The sequence below is a fragment of the Periplaneta americana genome, chromosome 10 (assembly GCF_040183065.1).
Source record: "Periplaneta americana isolate PAMFEO1 chromosome 10, P.americana_PAMFEO1_priV1, whole genome shotgun sequence".
NCBI lineage: Eukaryota > Metazoa > Arthropoda > Insecta > Blattodea > Blattidae > Periplaneta > Periplaneta americana.
In genome coordinates, this window is record NC_091126.1 from 49,525,637 (window position 1) to 49,546,105 (window position 20,469).

A 20,469-nucleotide genomic window follows, 5' to 3' on the forward strand; every position below is an offset into this window, starting at 1 on the left:
AGTAAAAGATTTACGGAACGCATTTTCCAGAGTGACAACCTTGTAGTAAAATGGACTTCGTCGGGAAACATGACCAAAAAAATGTGGATACAATTCTTACGAGAAATATTCCTTCCTAATTCTGCAACTTGCAATCTTTTGCTGTTGGACTCGTATGGTGTCCACTGCGACGAGAATACAATTAAGCAACTGTTAGAAGAAGGGGACTATGGTCTTGAAAAACTAGTAGTTAAAATCATACCGCCAAATACGACTTATGAGTTGCAATCTTTGGACAGGTACTTTTTTCGAATGTGTAAGCATATGATTTGACACATTTCTCACAATGTAGATTTTGATGATTCATCTGATACATTACAAAAACGCAACAATAATATACTGAAACTACAGTCGCTTGTTTACCAGAAGTTTCTTTTTCCACGATTCCAACAGGCGCATGGGTATGGTTGGGTGTTAGCTGAATTGGGATCCAGAAGTGGACAGCGTTTTCAAAACACTACAGAGTACTGTAACCGAAATGTACAAGGAATATGTATGATTTGTGCAAAATCAGCCTGTATAAAGTGCGGGTGGTGTACTGAATATTTGTGTTTCCAATATTTTGCATTAGCTATCACTGTTGTGCGACGTATGTTTCTGGATAAAAACAAATCAGATTCTGGAATACAATGCGTTAAGTAACATGATGACCACATCATCGTTTTCCTTCTTATGCATTAATCGCTAGTTGAAAGTGTGTTTTCTTGCTGCTTGAAGCCTCGTGTTCTGCGCTCTGTATCGCACTTGATAATTGCAGTCGAGTTACGAAATTTTAGGATTATTCATATTTTATTATGCTGATTCCAAAAATATAAGTTTAATTTTCATTGTTTTTTACCTCAGGTGAAGGTTTACTTGTAAGTTTGTGCCTATAATTATGTAAGTGATTATGTGGATTATAATCGAAACTTGACCATTAATGTGAACTTTGATTAGGATTCACTTCAATAAGACTTTTTTGCAGGTATATGTCGTTATTTCATGAAATCAAATGGATGCGTGCGCCGTAGCTCATAGTAACAACCTTATGGTGGGGGTGAGTGAGCTAGTGGGAGCGTAGCGATGGAGGGAAGCTTCCCAGTCCACTTTTTGTTCCCCTCACGCGCAAGTAGTTTCCACGAGATAACGAATGGTCTATAACCAACCTAAAATCGTTCCTTGTGAGACCCCCTGTTTTATCGTAGAATGGCTCGGATAGATGTAATAATGTAATGCAGAGTTGTTAGCCTACTTACTGTCTTGATGTAACGTAAAACCTGTTCAGCGAAAGCTGGATAAAATGCAAAGATGATGCGTCATTTGTACAGGATCCCTGTTATTGTATTAGTTTGAAACAAAATTTCGGTCAATTACAGGATACACTCCGTTTGCTAAGAAATAAATGAATGACACGTGTCTTCAAGTGAAGAAACTTTTCAAGAAATACATGTGTAAATAAAGAAATTGCGGAAGTTCACAACACACCTGCTAGAAATCTTTTTAATGACATAGATATGGGTTTCACATTTCACCTGCCAATTCAGCTGTGAAGAGATTCAGAGAGAAATGAAAATAAAACTATGAAGAAAAGTGGACGTGCAAAGTGAAAGATAAAGTGACCTCCGTACACGTCACGCGAAGACGCGTGGGAGTCAGGAAGTGAGGAATCCATACAACTTCTTAACTTCGGCACTAAATGGACGAGGAATTCACCGCTGTGGAGTAACGATTAGCATGTCTGATCGTTAAGCGAGTGAGCCCGGATTCAAATCCTGGTTGGGACAAGTTACCTGGTTAAGGATTTTTCCGAGGTTTACTCTCAACTGATTAAGAGCAAATGCTGGGTAAATTTCGGCGCTGGACTCTATAACTCATTTCGCTGGCATTATCACCTTCATTTCACTCAGACGCTACAACACCATAGTATTTAATAAAGCGTTGTCAAAAAAGAAAAACTGGGAACACTTTGCTGCAATCGTTTTGCATACTGGGCAAAGGAAACTGAGTTATTTATTTCATGGAAACGGTGGGTTTCTGAGCCGGCCGTTCCGTTACAGCATGGTCGTCAGCACTCGCTGAAATTGGTAACGGGTAAGGAGTGTATCGCAACATGCACCGTCGTGTAGAGGGAGAGGGAGTAAGCATACCCGCCAACAGCCACGGATGCACGCCAGTGCACCTCTTATCCGCGAGTAAGAGACGCTAGTCCGAGGGTGCACTGTGCTGATGACCGCTGCATTACAACGAATATAAAAGTAATCTTCTCTGCGCTGGATCGAATTCACACCTTTCTAATCCGTAATCATTCTCTCAGCTGGTACAACTCGTGTCTCGCTATTCATTTAATTGTGACTTGATGCCCCTATTAAATTTCGCATTATATAAGTTAAAAAAAATAAAATTATGGTTTATTTAAGGACGCTCGAAACTGCCGGGTTTATATCAGCGTCCCCGTTGTGCCGGAATTCTGTCCCACAGGAGTTATTTTACATGTCGGTAAATCTACTGACATGAGCTTGTCGCATTTAAACACACTTAAATGCTATCGGCCTGGGCCGGGATCGAACCTGCAACCTTGAGCACAGAAGTTTTTAAATAGGCTTAAACATTTGTGTTTAATTGGAACTTTATTAATGACAGAACTAATTAAACAGCTGCTCTGTTTAATATGGCCGACATATCTATTAACGTTAGGTTTTTTTTATCCTTGGTAGTGGGGGGAAGAGAAAAAACGCCTTTTTTCGTCCACCCCTATTCAAAAATTTAGTAACAGGCCTAAGTATAGGCATTCGTTATCTCGTGAAACCAAATACATGCGTGCGCCATAGCTTATAGCATGGATGGGCATCGTGCCTCACTTGAGAAATAATGCCTCACTCACCTTCACAGAGCTTATTGCTCTGAGTGATATCATCTTCACAGTCCCCGTTTCTCCCTTACGCATCTTCTAGGCGTGGGCAGGTTCTATATCAGTTTCATAAGCAATATCAGTGGTGGCATAATGGCATTATCAAAGCAGTGTGTACGCGTTAGAAAACGATTATTTCATGAGAAATGGGAGGAAGAGTTTTTTTGCTGTTTAGAAGGGGAGAACATACGATGTATGATATGCTCGAAAATCCTATTAGGCGTTAATAAATTTAATATACAACGACATTACTCCTTATGTCATAAAGAACATGCTGAATTGGAAGGTAAGACAAATTAAATGTTATTTTTCGTACTATTCCGAAGAAAATTTATGATCTTAACATTTGCATAGTATACTAAATACGACATTATACCTTAAACACGCTGCAGTAAAGGTACGAGAAATTAAATGTTGTTTGTACGTATTATTTCCAAAAGTAATTTATAAAAATAATATCAAATGTGCGTAGAAAACGAAATGTGATTTTCTGAAATTATTTTAGGTCGAGAACGTGCAAATCTATTAAGTAATCTTGATAAACGCCATAATATTCAAGAAAATATACGTAGACAACGTGATGGAATATTATTGCCTAGTTACGCAATTTCTCACCTGTGATTTAAATCAATTCAATGATGGAGAAATAGTAAAGAGGTTTATGATTAAAGCTGCCGAATTAATTTGCCAAATTGAATAAAAGTTTTCGAGTCTCTCACGTTAACCAAGCGCTTTCCTAATAGTTCGCCACTGACCGCCTTAGCGATTACGATAAGGTGACGCAGGTCACAGCAGTTTATATTTCCCATCATACTCTGCAGTCTCCTCTCCTAGTAAACAAACTATTTCAAATCGAGTGCCTCACGTAACCGAAAATTGTGCCCATGTATGGCTTATAGTAAGAACCTTATGGTGGGGGTAAGTGAGCTAGGTAGCTGCAAGTTGGAGCGTAACGAAGGAGGGAAGTTTCTCAGTCCAAATTCTTCCCATCACGCGCAGGTAGGTTTCACGAGATAACGAATAGCCTATACAGCAACTGTTGGGCGGAGCGTCGAAGTCCAGAAATCCCTGCTGCTCCAATCCCTGCGTATGGAATTTAATGAATTCCAGCCATTTATTGTGAACTTAGAATGGCGTGTGTAGTGATGGAATCAGTACAGCAATGAAGTGAGAGGAAGCTTCTAAGTTTATTAATGAAAGCCCTGCAAACTTAGTGACTAGCCGGCCTTGGAATTCTAACACGTATACATCCCGAATCACTTCACCGCGATTCCGTCTTTTCATTACATCTTGCGTACCATTTCACTTAATTGTGTAAATATACTTTCACTTTGGGATTTGTTTGAGTGTTGATGAAATACGATAATGACTCTCCCTATTTACGTTGAGATGTCTTATCTACTTGAAAAGTGCTGACTTCAAAACGACGAAGCATCCGCTCCATTGCTACATATATTGACACGCACTCACATTTCTTACATTGCTTACATACACCTGACGTCGGTGAGGCGTGGGTTTGTCTCCTGCTTGAACTGGTTATCTAGTTAGCTTTTTTCGTAACTATGACAGGTGAGCACATGGCTAATCCTCAGATTTATCTTCGAGGAACCAGTCTTTCATTCCTAGAAGAACGCGCAAGTTTAATGGTGGACGTGAAGGCAGCGAGGTACTCGTAGGGTTCGATACCGGGATCTCTGCTTCCTCTCACCGTTGCTGTAGCAGCATATCCTTTCATAGACTCTGAGAACCTTTTCGTTCATGGTAATTGTATAAAAAAATTACCGGTAATTATCTAGAAACCGTCGCACCCCCCATACATCGTTTTTACAGTAAAAGTAATAATATATTATCGCTTATCTTATCCTATTGAATTCTGATAATATAATACTATAAATTAAGTTGACGTTCCTGGCAATAATTTTGTTGTATTGCAAGTTCCGTGCCTGTTCGTACAGTTTTACGAGTATACAGGTGTCCCATTTATCTTGTGCACCTATTATAACTTTTTTGTTTGGATAGGTATTGGAATTTTTGTTTTTGAGAGTTATGTTAGAACGAGGAGCTAACATGAATGTAGAGATTTGGTGCATGTGACTACATTATGGTACAAGATACACGTGACGTCATCAATTTTTCAAATAGCACTACATACTTTAATCATGTTACATTGATTACACACATTAAGGCGAGTTCAAAAATGTATCGCAATGTCACCTTCCCAATCAATAACAACAATAACAAACAAAAAATTTATAATAGGTGCATAAGATCAATGGGACACCCTGTATGTTTGTAGCCCTATTACGTAGGCCAGTGGTCGTCAGCACTCGCTGAAATGGGTAACGAGTAAGCAGAGCATCGTAATATGCCTCGTGCAGTAGAAAGAGGGAGAGAGCATACCCGCCAGCAGCCACGGATGCACCATAGTGCAGTCTCTTATCTGTGGGTAAGAAACGCTAGCCCGAGAGTGCACTGTGCTGATGACCGCTGACGTAGGCCTATAAAGTTATTCATTTTATTTCTACTAATATTGAAGGACTCGTAAAATAGATGGTTGATCCATTTTAAAGCACTACTGCCACTTTTGAGTCTACTGTACACTTATTGAATATCTTTTGATGTTCAAATTAAACGAATTACAATTTATTCATTTACCCCATAACATCATACTGTGTGTTTATTATGTAATTAACAGTATGCTTAACCTCAGCTTTTATACTCTTAAAAATTGACATAATAATGAATTAAAAATAGTAAAGAGGGGCGAATAATACGTTGGTTTACAACATAATGGTATTTATTTTAATAAATTAATTGATCTATAAACTTGAATATTGCATCTCACAGGTACACACTGTCGTTTAATCTTCCTATATACAGAATGTTTCTAAATTAGACTGACAAACTTTTGATTAGAATAGATAACTTTTTAAAACCCTTTTTGTTAAGGAACCTATGGGTTACGAAGCGTCGTTTCAGCGCAAGAGGAGTTTATGTTATTAATGTTACCACCCAGTTTAACTCCTTGAGCTCAGTATCATGCTCCGGCCCAGTTTGATTTCAACATGACTAAGCACCAGCTCATTTTGTGAATGAAATATGTCGTTTCGGCGATTACTAGATTTGTCGGGTTGGCCCATTGCCTGGCCGGCGCGTTCTCCTGACCTTACCCCACTTTAATTCTTTTTGTGGGGCCATTTGAAGCCACTAGTCTATGAAACTCCTGTTAATTCTGAAGTAGGTATCGCAGCACGCACATTCAGCGCAGCAGCTGAAATCATGGGACATGCCTGACGTCTTTGAAAGTGTACGATAGAGTATGGCACGTCGATGTACTGTGTGTCTGGAAGTCAATGGACGTGTGTTCCAGCGCTTGCTGTAGTGATGGAAATAAATTAATGTAATGAGTTCATGATGTTAATTTAACACTGAATTAAATGTTTTTCCGTTTAAAATGGAATGGAATTTACGTGAGGGGGTACTACGGCCCAGCACTGCGACCTGTTAGGATATATTGCGCTAACCCCAGGCTAGGCGCATTCTCAAAACCCACACTGGCTGACTACACTAAGGTTCGCTGCGTACCTAGGTTTCGAGTAGGCAACCCACCGTCCCTAAGGCAGCCCTCAACGTGCCTCGCCAGCCGGCGATCGGGGAATGCTATGGAATGATGACGAAATGGAGAAATGGTGATGGAATGATGTAGATACCTAATATGGGAAAAGAAATGGGGGGGGAAACCGGAAAAAAAACCAACTGCAACCTTGTCCCCACGAGTGTCACTATGTATTTTTCTTTGAAAAATCCCAAACCTGACCGGGATTCGAACCCGGGCCGCCTGCGTGACAGTCTGGAGGTTTGATCACTCAGCCACCGCAGGGGGTGTTTTTCCATTCTGTAAGATCGACCAATTTAATGACAAACCTCTCTTGCACTGAAACGAAGCTTCGCAGCCCATGGGTTCCTTAACAAAAAGTGTTCTAGAAAAGATTTTTCCTATTACAAAGTTTGTTGGCCATATTTAGAGACAACCTGTATTAAAAATACTGCAGTATTTTGATTACTGTTCTATACTATATACACGGGAAACTATACTGTACTCCAACTACGAGAAAATCTCCAGGGAATGAGAGGGCGCGGGGTGATACTGTGAATGAATGTTGATGTCATAAGATGTCATAAGGTCACACACGTGGGTACTCGTATCTCTATTGGCTAAGTCTCACAGCACAATAACACTGATATACACATTTTTATACTACCCTAGTTACAAAATTAGATCACGGTTAATCTCCTGGAGCCGTATTCATAGACATTTTTAGCGCGGGCTTCCGGTGGGTGATCAGCGTTTTTCGTATTCATAAACCAGTGTTAGCGATAGGATATGATTTGAATTCTGTACTAGTAACCAGTGGATAGCCGGGACTAGCTTAGTACGCTCGTAGCGCGTGCTGCGAAATGTCTATGAATAGCACACCTGGTCTTTTAATCCCTCCATACAGGAAATAACATATGCAGGAGAGCGCATGATTTTTAAACTGACGTTATAACTCTAATATTATCTATCTACTTCGCCCCAATAGATGACGCAATAGTAAGCATATTCCTTTCACGGTTTACCTCCTGGTTGGAAAACAGTATAATATATATGAAAGTAAGTTATAAGTGCGTATTCGTAGATATATTATAAGTAAATATACATACGTAGGTTTAACAAGTGAAAGAATAAATTAAAATAGATTGGAGAAGAAACACGATAAAAAAGTAAAAATGATTAAAAATGAAATAATGAAACGGAAGAAGAAAAAGAATTTATTTCAACGTAATAACGGAAATACATTTTCTCTCCACCCAACTGGCAGGAATGTTTTTAGAGATATTCCGTTTTTAGGGAAGCGGCGTAAGGTCTCTGGACAATTTTATTTATTAACAAATTACCAGCGAAAATTTAGACCTAACAATACGATTTCATATACAAAAATTCAACATAGCAGCCGTGGAAAAGTCACGTGAGGACAAGATGATGCAGATAGCGCGGTCCTCGTTTACTACAGCTCGTAACGTTTCTGGTCAGTGCTCATCTTTTGTCCAATATAACGGAAAACGCGTTAACGAGAGTTCTGTCATGTATGACGTGGCACCACGTGAGTTCCTGCTTTGTTTTTGATGCATTAGATATAATTTTACGTATTACCTATCGATTCATATCGAACCCGTTGATAAGCCACGCCCTGAATGGATAAATGGGATTGTGGTCATTATCTCGAGATATCGGCAAGTCGATAAGGATAAGCTCGGCGGCCGCCGGTGCGAGTGATAGTGGCCAGGCAGTGTCGGTGGATCTAGGTTACCAACAGCGAGATGGAAGTCATGTACGACGAGAAGGGTCGTAATAACGGATATTACGCTGGGTAAGTGAATACCGGGCGCCCTACGCTCTCTATCGTCTGCTTTTAAATTGTGCGCTCGCCTGAATTGTGACGTTATTAGCTCTGAACGGGATTCTGTGGTATAGAATTTCAAATTGTTGGCTTTTCGTAGTTTCTTATTGTTTACCTTCATAACAAATCTTATTATTCGCATATCCAGTTATTAACAATGACATCAACGTGTGACACCAACCATTGGTTATTAATTTTCTTTAATTTAATGTAGTATAAGTGTACAATTGCTTAAATTTACAATAAACTGTTTCAATAGATGAGATTATTCCAAGTTTGTCTGGAATCGCATTTCGCATACATTCTTTTCCTCAGAGGATGATAATACTTTCCGAAAGTTTACTGGCGTCTTTAAATTCGTTTATTAATTCAAGGGTACCTCTGTGTTTTTGCATATAATAGAAAAATAGTCGCGATATGACTTCCTAAATTAAAGCGACATAAATAAATTAAAATAAAAAGTAAAATTTGATAATTTATCTTTTATCATTTATGAACTAAATCTCCGAAGCAACATTTTATTAAAATGTATAGTTAATTTTGACAGTGGGACGGGCATTACCAATTACACGAAGAATAGATAGAACTTAAAATGAATTTTATTCGACGTAGAATTTTTATATGAAATTCAACCGGCTTTGTTGAAACCAAATATTAATCGACGTTGTCCAATTTGACCGGTGATTTTAGTATTTCGAGTTTAGTAATTTGCTGCGAAAATTTTCTGATCTTAATTTTAGATCTTTGTGTTTATTTCTCACAAAAAATAAATTAAAAGTAAAATTATTGGTAAAAATTTACGGACATTAAGTTGGACACACATCTCTTCCCTATGGGTTCTACTCGTTTGTCATGCCACATCAAGTGAACAATTTATTACTTTTTCGTCGTAGGTTTCCCAATTTTGATTTTACTCCGTATTCTTATTGCTCTGGAAACTGAAAAAATCAGGTTCTTTCTTATAGTTGTGGCTCTGCAGTCATTTTAAAATTCGGAAAATTTGACCATACATAGGTAGGACCTATGCTACTTCACTAAAGCCAGTTTTCTTGTGCTACAATTTATGTATTCCTCTGTAACTGAAACCACACCTTTCAGAATGTTGCATACCTGGTTTTAGTTTCACTTAAAGTGATTACGTTTATTTGCTTGCTGATTCGGAACTGCTCGCGGGCGAGGGTTCGGTTCCTGCTTGGGTTGTTTACCCGGCTGGTTTTTGTCCGAGGTTTCCCCAGCTGTATGACGAATGTATAGTAATCTATGGTGAATCATCGGCCTCATCTCGCCAAATACCATATCGCTAGCACAATTCCATCGACTCCAAGTACAGCAGTAATGGATACAGCGTCGTTAAATATGAAACAAAAAATACTGCGTTTGTGGAATGTTAAGTTTTAGGGTGAAGGAGTTGAAAAATATGGAAACAAGTTGAACTTGTACCTTTTTTTTTTTTTTTTTTTTTCGGAAAATAAATACTCTTTCCCCCCTTTAAGTTGAAATCTTGAACAGTTCTTCACAATTGTTAACTGATGCAATACCGTAACAATCCAACATCACATCCGTGTCTGTACTAAAGTTAATATTTGTTAAATGTACAGCTGCTGTCAAAAGAAAAAGTGGCCGCGCTCCAGAAACTAAATTCCATTCGGATATCTCCGCTACAATTCGGAGACAGGCGATGTTACATGTTGTTGGACCACGTTAACCGATATCTACAGTTATAATTAAAGCGTTTTCCTTATTAATGTTGTAACGTAATGGTATAATTTGAATATTATTTATAACGCTAAAGAACGATAACATAAATGATAACTTGAATATTAATTATATCGCTAAAGAACGATAACAGAATATAAATGGTAACTTGAATATTATTTACATTACTAAAGAACGATAACAAAATGAAATAACTTGAATATTATTTATAACGCTAAACAACGATAACGGAATATAAATAACTTGAATGTTATTTATATCACTAAAGAACGATAACAGAATATAACTGATAACTTGAATATTATTTACATCGCTAAATAACGATAACAGAATAAAATGATAACTTGCACAGTGCTCGAATTCACAACCTCCGAATCATTAAGCGAACACATTACCGCTGCTCTACGAGACGCAGATATAAATTACTCCTGAGTAAACATCTTATTGTTAGTTCCGAAACTGCTTCTATAAGCGCATGTATCATATAACATCACCGTTATCCGAACTGGACGTAGAAAATATTCGCTGTTCACGAGTGCGGCCACTTTTTCTTTTGACAGCTGTACATTAGCTAGCTCACTTCCTTTGGTTTTACACACAAAGTTACAATTAGGGCTACTATATTGCAGCATTTCATCTTGTGTCGGCCACTTTGGACAGTGAACTTCGTTCTGCACACATTATTTTTACCTCTTTCCAGAGTTTTGGCTGCAGTACACTCTCGGGAGTTAAATGTGTGTTTGGCCTTTAGCAATTTTGCGTTAAATTTGTTTAAAATTGATGTCTTGTTTACTTGGGTGCACAAATGATGGTATGTATCTGGTTTCTTCAAGAATATACTGTACAGTAAATGTATTTTCATTACCAAAGTTCGTTTCGGGTACTAAATGCCAGCCAACACAGATTGCATTCAGTTGTCACAAATCCATTCACTTTATCCTTAATGCTTTTGAACCATCTTCTGTGACACATTTATCAGCCTTATCGCTCAGTGAGCATAGGCCTGCTTTCTGTTATCGCAATGAAATAGTAAAATTGTGATCTGTCATTGTCTTTGGTTCTGTAAAGACAGATCTAAAATAATTCTGTCCAGCAGTGTATACAGATTTTTGAGTGGCAAGCAAATGGAGACTCAGAAAGAGATCGTTATTTGGTCTTCATAATCTCGTTGCAAAATCTTAAAGTTTTGGTTTCTCTGAACCGACGCATGCGAGATGCGAGGTGTGAGGCCCGCCTCGCACAAATCTGGACTACAGAAGAGATAGTGGGTGGTTTCTATAGCTCCGAGACCTCGCGATAGCGAGTGGTTTCTATAACTGCGAGATGCGAGGTGCGCAGTCATCGCAGTTATAGAAACCACTCACTATCTCTCTGTATTCCGGATTTGTGCGAGGCGGGCCTCGCATCTCGCACGTCGCATGCGTCGGTTCAGAAAAACCAAGGTTTAAGTAATTTACATATGAAGCGAGCGGTTACTATAAAATTACGTTAACTCTAGATAGACAATTATCAAAAACTTTAAATTAAATTATTAAACGCCACAGAAACTTCATTTAATATCAGTTGACTTTGTTTTATTATGTTAAGCTAATTTTCTGCTGAAAAGGCTTCTAGTGAGAAATTTCTCACACCGTGCGAAGTAGGATTTTGTAACGTTAAACTTTTATCCTCGAGGTATAAATGGAGAAAATGCTACGGAAAGTTCAACATTTGTTGTCACATATTTTCTGTAAGATGAAGTTCCTAAAGTTTATTATAAGGGCAGCACCATCGCTTTCATTATTGCATCAGCGATAGATACAAGTTTCCAAAGGAATTGAGTATAGAAGGAAATTATGTCAAACGCTGAAAACATAACAGTTGGCTGTGTAAATGCAAGCTAGGCGAGTACACTTATAAAAGAGAGGTTAATTACCGGTACTCAAATTTTAAAAAGTGGAAGAATCCTTTTGCATCTATATGTGAAGTTTGAAATGGATTATTTTTACAAGAGTTCGTATCGCTTTGTTATGAAAGCGATAAAGCAACAGCCAAGGTACGTGCGTGCTTATCACAACCGAGAATGACAAGATAATAATGAAAGTAAATTATATTGAGTCGGTAAATTAAAAAAGAATAATAAATTAAGTGCAAGGAAATGTAAAAAAAAAAGTGAGACAGTATAGACAACGAAAAAAGAACGATAATTTAAAATGTAGGGCTAGTAGCTATAAATCAGCGGTCGTCAGCACAGTGCACCCTCGGGCTAACGTCTCTTACTCGCAGGTCCCTTACAGCGCCAGCGTGCATTCGTGGCTGCTGGCGGGTACGCTTTCTCCCTCTCCCTGCTGCACGACAGCATATTTACTTGCACCGCTTACCCTCTACTCATTTCAGCGAGTGCTGACGACCACTGCTGTAAATAATAATGCGTCTATATCAGGTGTAGATGTGTAGTATTCAGTATATCCGAATCATCTCTCTTTGGATTTAATATTTGAAGAGTTGGTGTCACAACACTTACCGTTTATAGAAATAAGACGGCTAAGAGGCAACGCTGCAAATTATTGAATCGTTGATCAAAACACTAAAATGTTTTCATTCAATTACAGATATTCTTTTAATCTCCTGCTACTTTTTTTTCTAAGAACGTTCATAACTTCTTTTCGATTACTCTTCTCTATTTAAAATATTTGTTGTAGTAACCAGGCATGTTTTTTATACGATCAAGATAATTATTTTGTTCTATTATGTAAGTATACACTGGGGGGATCATCGTGCTAACCACACGATACCTCCATTCTGGTTGGATGATCGTCCACCTCTGCTTCGGTATGTGGGCGTGAGGCCAACAGCCGGCTGGTCGGTCTAGGCCCTTCACGGGCTGTAGCGTCACGGATTATTATTATTATTATTATTATGCAAGTATATAACAGTGAAATCGTAGAATTTTCATCTTGAACTGACTATAATTATTGCATTACTCCAAGAGTGGCAATCATACACTTAGTATTAACGAAGCACGGGGGGAAAGAGGAACGAAGGAATAAATGAAAAGGACAGAAGAAAATACAGAGAAGGAAAAATACTAGAAATGACGGAAGGAAAGAGAGAGAAGGAATGGACAGAAGGAAAAACAAAGAAAGAACATAACGAAAGACAGAGGAGGGAGAGAGAATGAAACGACAGAATTGAGCAGGACAGAAGAAAAGATAAGAGGTGAATAAAGAGAATGAAATGCAGGAGAAAATGAGAAGGAAAGGACAGACGAAAATACAAAAAGACAGAAGAGACAAAGGACCAAAAGGCAGAAGGAGAAGAAGAGAAGATCAGAAAAAGAGAAACATGAACGATACAAAGAGATGGGGCAGAATAATTGTTTGCAATAACACATTGGGCAGGATAACACATAGTCTATAAAACAAGAAAAGAAACGAGAAATAATACAAAAATAATTAAAGAGTAAAGTAGGAAAAAAGAGGTTAGGAAATGAATTATGAAATCTGTAAATTTATCACTGAATATCTTGCGGAACGTTTCCTTGAATACAAAATTTGTGGTCTACTTTATTTTCTTGGATTTTAAGTAGCAAATGCCGAAAAAGTAAAACTCGTTTTTACATCGTGAATTCCCTAAAAACAATTGCCCAAGTCTAACCACAGTGAAATTTTGAAAGCTGAGTGAAATGGACTCTCATCTGAAAACAACCGAAAGGGAAGTACTCGTATACTGAAACTCGTCGGTTTAATCATTTACGTGACAGAGGACGCGCTTAACCTCTACGATCGTGAATCCGTGGCCTTCTTTCGCTGTTGGTGTTTCTGCAATTCTGAAAATAACGTGATAAAGTGTTGTTAGCCAAGGCTGTGCATTGCGTGATGCAGTCTAGCAGGGGTGCACAATTCGTAATCTGACCTTGGATGATAGAAATCTATTAAATCGTGCGTGAAATGTTCACAATAACATAAGTACGTGAGAAGTCGGAAATTGCTCTAAAGGCACGTGCATTCGAACATAACGTTCAAACTTTAGCCTATAAATTAATTACTGAAGTTATGAAATGTTTAAGCAAGAGGACGAATGTAAATATTTGATAATACTTATAGCTCGTAATTTGTTGGTTACTTTCTGAAGCTTGCACTTTCATAGCTTTCACTTGGTACATAAAGATATTGTTTTGGGAATTTATCGTGTTTAGAAAAAATTAGGTAACCATTTGGACTAATATGTTTATAAAATTAGCAAACAATCAAAATCACATTTCATAAAAATCGGCATATGAAAAAGACATTTAAATAAAATAGCTTTTCCCATAATACTGCAAAAATTTCTAACATTTTTCACATACCAAAATCGCTGCTGCAATTAAAAATGATATAACACGTTAAATTAATTTATTTTCAGTCAGCGGTATTGTGCAATGAGAAAATGGAAAACAAAGTTATAAAGTAGTTGCTTCTAGGAACATTATCCCATCCATAATAATAAGAGGTCTAAAACTGGTGACATTTAATCCTTTAATAAATATGTAAGATCACCGGTGTAGCTCAGTCGGCTGAGGCGCTTGCCTGCCAATCCGGAGTTGCGCTCGAGCGTGGGTTCGATTCCCGCTTGGTCTGATTACCTGGTTGGGTTTTCCCCAACCGTAAGGCGAATGTCAGGAACTTTGTAGCGAATTCTCGGCCTCATCTCGCCAAATACCATCTCTCTATCACCAATCCCATCGACGCTAAATAACCTCGTAGTTGATATAGCGTTGTTAAATAACCAAGTAAAGGAATAAAAATGAACCATTTGCTTATTTTACTGTACCTGCACCGCACGTGAAATTTTGTAATAATTGTTCTTGAAGGCGATCGAATTCATTAGTAGTACTATCGGCGTTTAAAACGAGAGAAAGAGAAATGAGCGAAATACAGTTCTCGGCCTGCAAAGTAAACTCTATTTCCCATTGAGTCCACACCTGTGGAGTAACGATTAGCGCCTCTGGCCGCGAAACCAGGTGGCCCGGGTTCGAATCCCTGTCGGGGCAAGTTACCTGGTTGAGTTCTTCCGGGGTTTTCCCTCAACCCAATTTGAGCAAATACTGGGTAACTTTCGGTGCTGGACCCCGGACTCATTTCACCAGCTTTATCACCTTCATCTCATTCAGACGCTAAATAACCTAAGATGTTGATACAGTGTCGTAAAATAACCTATTTAAAAAATTTCCATTGAAGACCGATTAATTTTAAAAAAATCAAAGGGCCGTATTCATAGACATTTTTAGTGCGGGCTTCCGGTGGATGATCAGCGTTTTTCGTATTCATAAACCAGTGTTAGCGATAGGATATGATTTGAATTCTGTACTAGTAACCAGTGGATAGCCGGGGCTAGCTTAGTACGCTCGTAGCGCGTGCTGCGAAATGTCTATGAATAGCACTCAGTGTTTTTCACCGGTTTAATTTAACTCAAGGGTGGGAATATGAACAAATCTTGTCGACTTCAAGAGAAATCGCTATATGCAAACAGAGGACTCCCTCCCGTGTTAAAGGTAAAAAAGAATAGCAATTAAATAGTAGTTACTTAAATATGTGACAACTGTACATTTAATATTAAATTTTCCTACTTTTATAAACGTTTAAGGAAAAAAAGATGAGCTAGTTTACGACTTGGCTCAGTTGAAACCAAGACGTTGCCCTATATTTTTCGTTAATTAAAATGAAAGCTTCTTTATCTACAAAACTGTGTATTCATTTCTTAGCTGGAAATGTACTGTAAAGTGGGATAAACTTGACCATAGAATACAAACCATGACATCAGCATTATTTGTGACCTAAAATAGGCTTTTCAGAAAATACTTAACAATTTGAGAAAAATAATTAACTTTACAAATATATTCCTCGCATCTGATATGGTTTAAATCCTTTATTTTATGTGGTAAAGTTTTCACCTGTTTACGATATGGAAAATAATTCATTTCAGAGAAAGTAGGGAGTACGCCATCCGATAACACCCTGCAAGGTCTTTCTTTAAAGTAATCTGCTCCCCCACCAAAAAGAAGACAACTTTCGCCCGTGAACAAGTGATTAGCCTCCCTGCCTTCCACTATGTCGACCCGGGTTTAATCCCCGTCTGGGTCACGAAATTTGTGATGAACAAAAAACAATAGGGGTTTTTTCTCGGGATTGTCCCGTTTCCCCTGATCATTATCATTATTCCATCAATACTCCACAATCACCCTGTCGAAGTCCCGAGCCAGGCCTCAAAAACAAATATTAATTGAAGTTGAACACATTCGTGTTTAATAAAGACTGTTTAACGAAAATCACTTTATTGTTATGAAGGAAGCTGAAAACTTCCCTTTTATGCAAATCTCGAAATACAGGTTTTGTAGCATCACATTACAGTACTTTTTTGCTTTATGTATTAAGTAATACAGATAAATACGTAATTACAATTGAAAGTTTCTGGTGAAAGCATATTGTAACTCCAACAAACCAGAAAGTTTCGTCGCGAGGTTAAGTGAGATTTGAGGTAGTAAAGTGACAATGGAATACTTTCTTTCTACGAGTACTATGATTTTCTCTTGTAACTTAATTCAATCTTATCAGTTGCATAACACTCCACACAACATTGTGCTATTGAAAATGTCGTTTGTGTTCAAGCATTGATTTCCTCAGGTGTTTGCTATTTGCTTTCTCATTCTTTCTTGCGGAAAGTTTAAAATAGTACTTTATACAGGGTGATTCACGAGGATTTACCGTTACTTACGGAGCTCATTTTCGAAGACATTCTGAGCAAAAAATGTCATAAACATTTGTCCTAATATCAATATTTTTAGAGTTACACTAATTTCAAGTTGTTAGTAAAATATATATTTTCTTTAGTTTTAAAGGTAAAAAAAAATATTACAAATAGAGAATGAACTATTCGGAAGTGTCATTTATTTAATTTACTAATGTTCTGAAGCTAAAAATGTGTTAATTGATTTACACAGCTTTTGTTTTCAAAATTTTAACTAAAAATTACATCATTATTACGCACTTATCACAAACATTGTTACAAATTATACGACTTTTTGGAACTTGATTCTTTACAGTTTAATTATGCATCCTAATGTATAGTCTTAAAGAATTTACAAAAGAGTGGCGTTATTTGTAACAATTGATGTGATAAATGCGTAAGGAAATGTAATTTTGTAGTTAAAAATCGAAAAAAAAATCTGTACGAAGCAAGTATGGGATTCACAACACATTTTTAGCTTCAGAAAATAGCTAATTAAAGAAATGATATTCTTAAATAGATCATTCTTTATTTGTAATATTCTTTTACCCTTAAAACTAAAGAGTAATTATATTTTACAACAACTTTAAATTAGTGTAACTCTGAAAATATTGAGATTAGGACAAATGTTTGTATGACATTTTTTGCTTAGAATGTCTTCGGAAATAAGCTCCGTAAGGGACGGTAAATCCTCGTGAATCATAAGGGTGTAAACGATATAAACTGCCAAAAATTATTGGTTTTAGAGCATAAATTACTGAATAAAATAGTCAAATGTATTTCTGTAACTGACGAGGTTTTCCCAGAAACAAAATGTGTTTTGTAACTAACTTTTTTCAAAAAGAGAACAGTCAGTCATTTACTTTGTCGGATAATTACGCTGAAGCAGTAGGTTGTTACTCTGTTGTGTATTGGTATGTGTTGGATGCTAGGTCATTGGCAATGGTATTCACGTTCAGTCGAAATGTGAACAAATAATTTTATTAGGCTATCAGTCTTTAAAATTTACATTTTACAATTAAAAATAAAATTATTAGAAATAATTAGATTTCACTAGACATTCTGTTCAGTAGTCCGATTATGTACTGTTTGTATAATTTTGACAGTTTAATTCGTTTGCACCCTGTATACTGAAGATCGCCTTGTGATGTCTCAATTTTTCAATTGAGACCCGGAATCCAAGAGGGGCCCAAGTCCATTACATCAAACTTTTGGGAAACTGAGAAAATGTTTGCTGTTGCTACAAAATGCCTATGACTAACTATATTTTTTTCTCGTAAGTACATCTCCATTACATCTTTTCATAACCATGGCAACAAGCTTCTACTAATTATTTTGCATGAGAAATAAATTTTCAAAGTGATTAAATATTGGGCCCCTCCTGGATTCCGGAGCCTTTACATACAAGTTTGCAGCCATATTGAGTGGTTTTGAAGGTTAATGTGTGGGTATTTACAAACAAAATCTAAATGACACGTAATCACTTTGATTTACAATACTTTTATTTGTTACGCAATACACATTAACATGTTAATCGCCCTCAGAATCGGACAAGTTTTCTGCTGACTGCAGTGATTCTATGTAAGAGACTACGTCCTGTCTTAGATTATTTTTTTTATTGTGTTTAAGTCTCGAATTTTGACAGCCTTCACTGGACAGGGTTTTGTGTACAAAGGTACACTGGGAATATCCGGCTTAGAATTTGGCTTAATTAATCTGAAGTAATCAAACACAATATTTGACATTGTTCGTGAAACTGCAATCTCATTCTCATGAGTTTTACTGTAGGTAAAAATTTATACTTAGATATTTTTAATTTTTCTCAATTTTTTGTTGCTGTCTTTTTGAAATACTGAAGGAAGTGATTCTTGTAATCACGAAATTCTTATCTTATGCTTATGCTATCAGCAGATGATTCGTTGTTTGAAGCTGAAACCATTTAAAAGAACTGATGTAGAACGCTCCTGCTGTCATCTAGCGACAAAATGCCGCAACTGCCTAATGGAGTACAAGAGAGGCCAAGTTCCTGGAGTTGGGTCTCTCTCTGGTTCCGATAGATATTTCACATCACTTTAGCATGGTTAAATGTTGGAGTTGGGCCTCTATTTTTGGTATACAGATGCCCAGTAACGAAATCAATGCAATCGTGTACCTAACTCGATTTCGATATAAAATAGAGTTGGGCCACTCTTGGATTCCGGGTCTCAATTAATATTGTATCTTCCGATCTTACAGTTAACAGTAAATGGAACTCAAAACAGTGAAACGTTGAAACAATGCATGTGATGTTAACGAAGGCATTGTGACTGCAAGGGTTTAAGCACGTCGTCTGTTGTGTTGCAGCCGCATGATGAGTCCGGAGGTTCCGGCAGGCCCCGGAGCCTTCCTTCACCAGAGGACGCAGTCCATGGACTCCATGAGCTCCGGCCACAGCTCCGGCTCTGGCTCGGGTTCCGGCAACGCCGACGTCATCGTGGGGCGGCGCCGCGTCACAGTCAAGCCTCTCGACGAACCAGAGGATGACGACGTCCCAAGCTACATGATGAGGTCAGTCAAGCTCTTCAAGACTTTATTAACATCTAATTTTCTTTAAAGTGGGAAATAGGTTGACAACTGTAGGCCACTTTCTCTTTTACATTGCTCTAATATAGTTGTTCGCTTTAAATTTAACAATTAGTAATATTTGTGTTGAATTATTGTTAGAGATTATACTACAATTGACGCGTTTCGGATATTAGGGACGAACTCGTTATCGAGATTCTTCGTTGAGTTCGTTCCTAATATCCTCTGCTATTAGGGACGAACTCGGAATCGCGTTTCCTTGTTGAGTTAACCCCACATCTCCGCAGCGCCTCAATTCATTTTCGGATTCAGATCACGCTATCGTTTTTACTGCGAGTTCTCTGTAGTTTTGCCAGTGGCAGTCTCTAGAAACAAACTATGTCATCTGATAAGCTGAGTTTGGTTGTGTACTCACAGTGACTTGCGAAATGTGTCGCAGGCAAGACAAGGCTCGATAGTGTTACAGATGGCTACGATTATCCTGAGAGCTTCTACAGTGTAATCTTTGTCAGAGCTGTGCAAAGAAAGGATATAAAGTCACGAAGTTCGTCCCTTACTCCTCAGTTCTACTCCGGTGTAATAAGAACGACAAAAGTGGCTTCTCAGCCCGAAAACTGCTATCCTGTAACGAAAATGAATATATTAGCTATAAATGAAGCCTTATCTACAGGTTGAACCTTAAGCCATGTAATTATTTTCAGGAGATTGATCTTTGAGATATTTCAAATAGAAAAGACAAAGTTTTGCTCGTTTTTGCTATTTTGGGAGAACTATTTGATTAAATTTCAAATCTGTCAGATACCTATTATTGGAGAACGCGATCGTTCGGCGACAAATATCATGTACAGAACAGGAGTGGTAAGCACAAACTCCAGTCTGCGGTGCAAGCTTTCGGGCCTCTCCGTAAAATAAATTTGTATTGAATATTACTAAAGTTCAACTTTTTTTCTGATTAATAATTGTCTAACAATGAGCAAAAACGATGTATCATTTCGATTACCAAGTTATTGTCGGAAATTCGTCAGTTTGCAGCTACATCATGAGGAAAATTCCTTGCTAGAAGAGAATATATTACTCGTA

General features: G+C 37.7%; 1 protein-coding gene across 4 annotated transcripts in view; it reads left to right on the plus strand.

Annotated features, from left to right (window-relative positions):
* The window catches only part of mdu (meduse), a 518,612-nt gene that overhangs the window by 420,864 nt on the left and 77,279 nt on the right, over positions 1 to 20,469 (plus strand). For all 4 annotated transcript variants that reach the window (XM_069837376.1, XM_069837373.1, XM_069837375.1 and 1 more), the window contains exon 5: positions 19,171 to 19,374. In XM_069837376.1, coding sequence (XP_069693477.1) covers positions 19,171 to 19,374 — 204 coding nt within the window. The remainder of the gene's footprint in view (positions 1 to 19,170; positions 19,375 to 20,469) is intronic.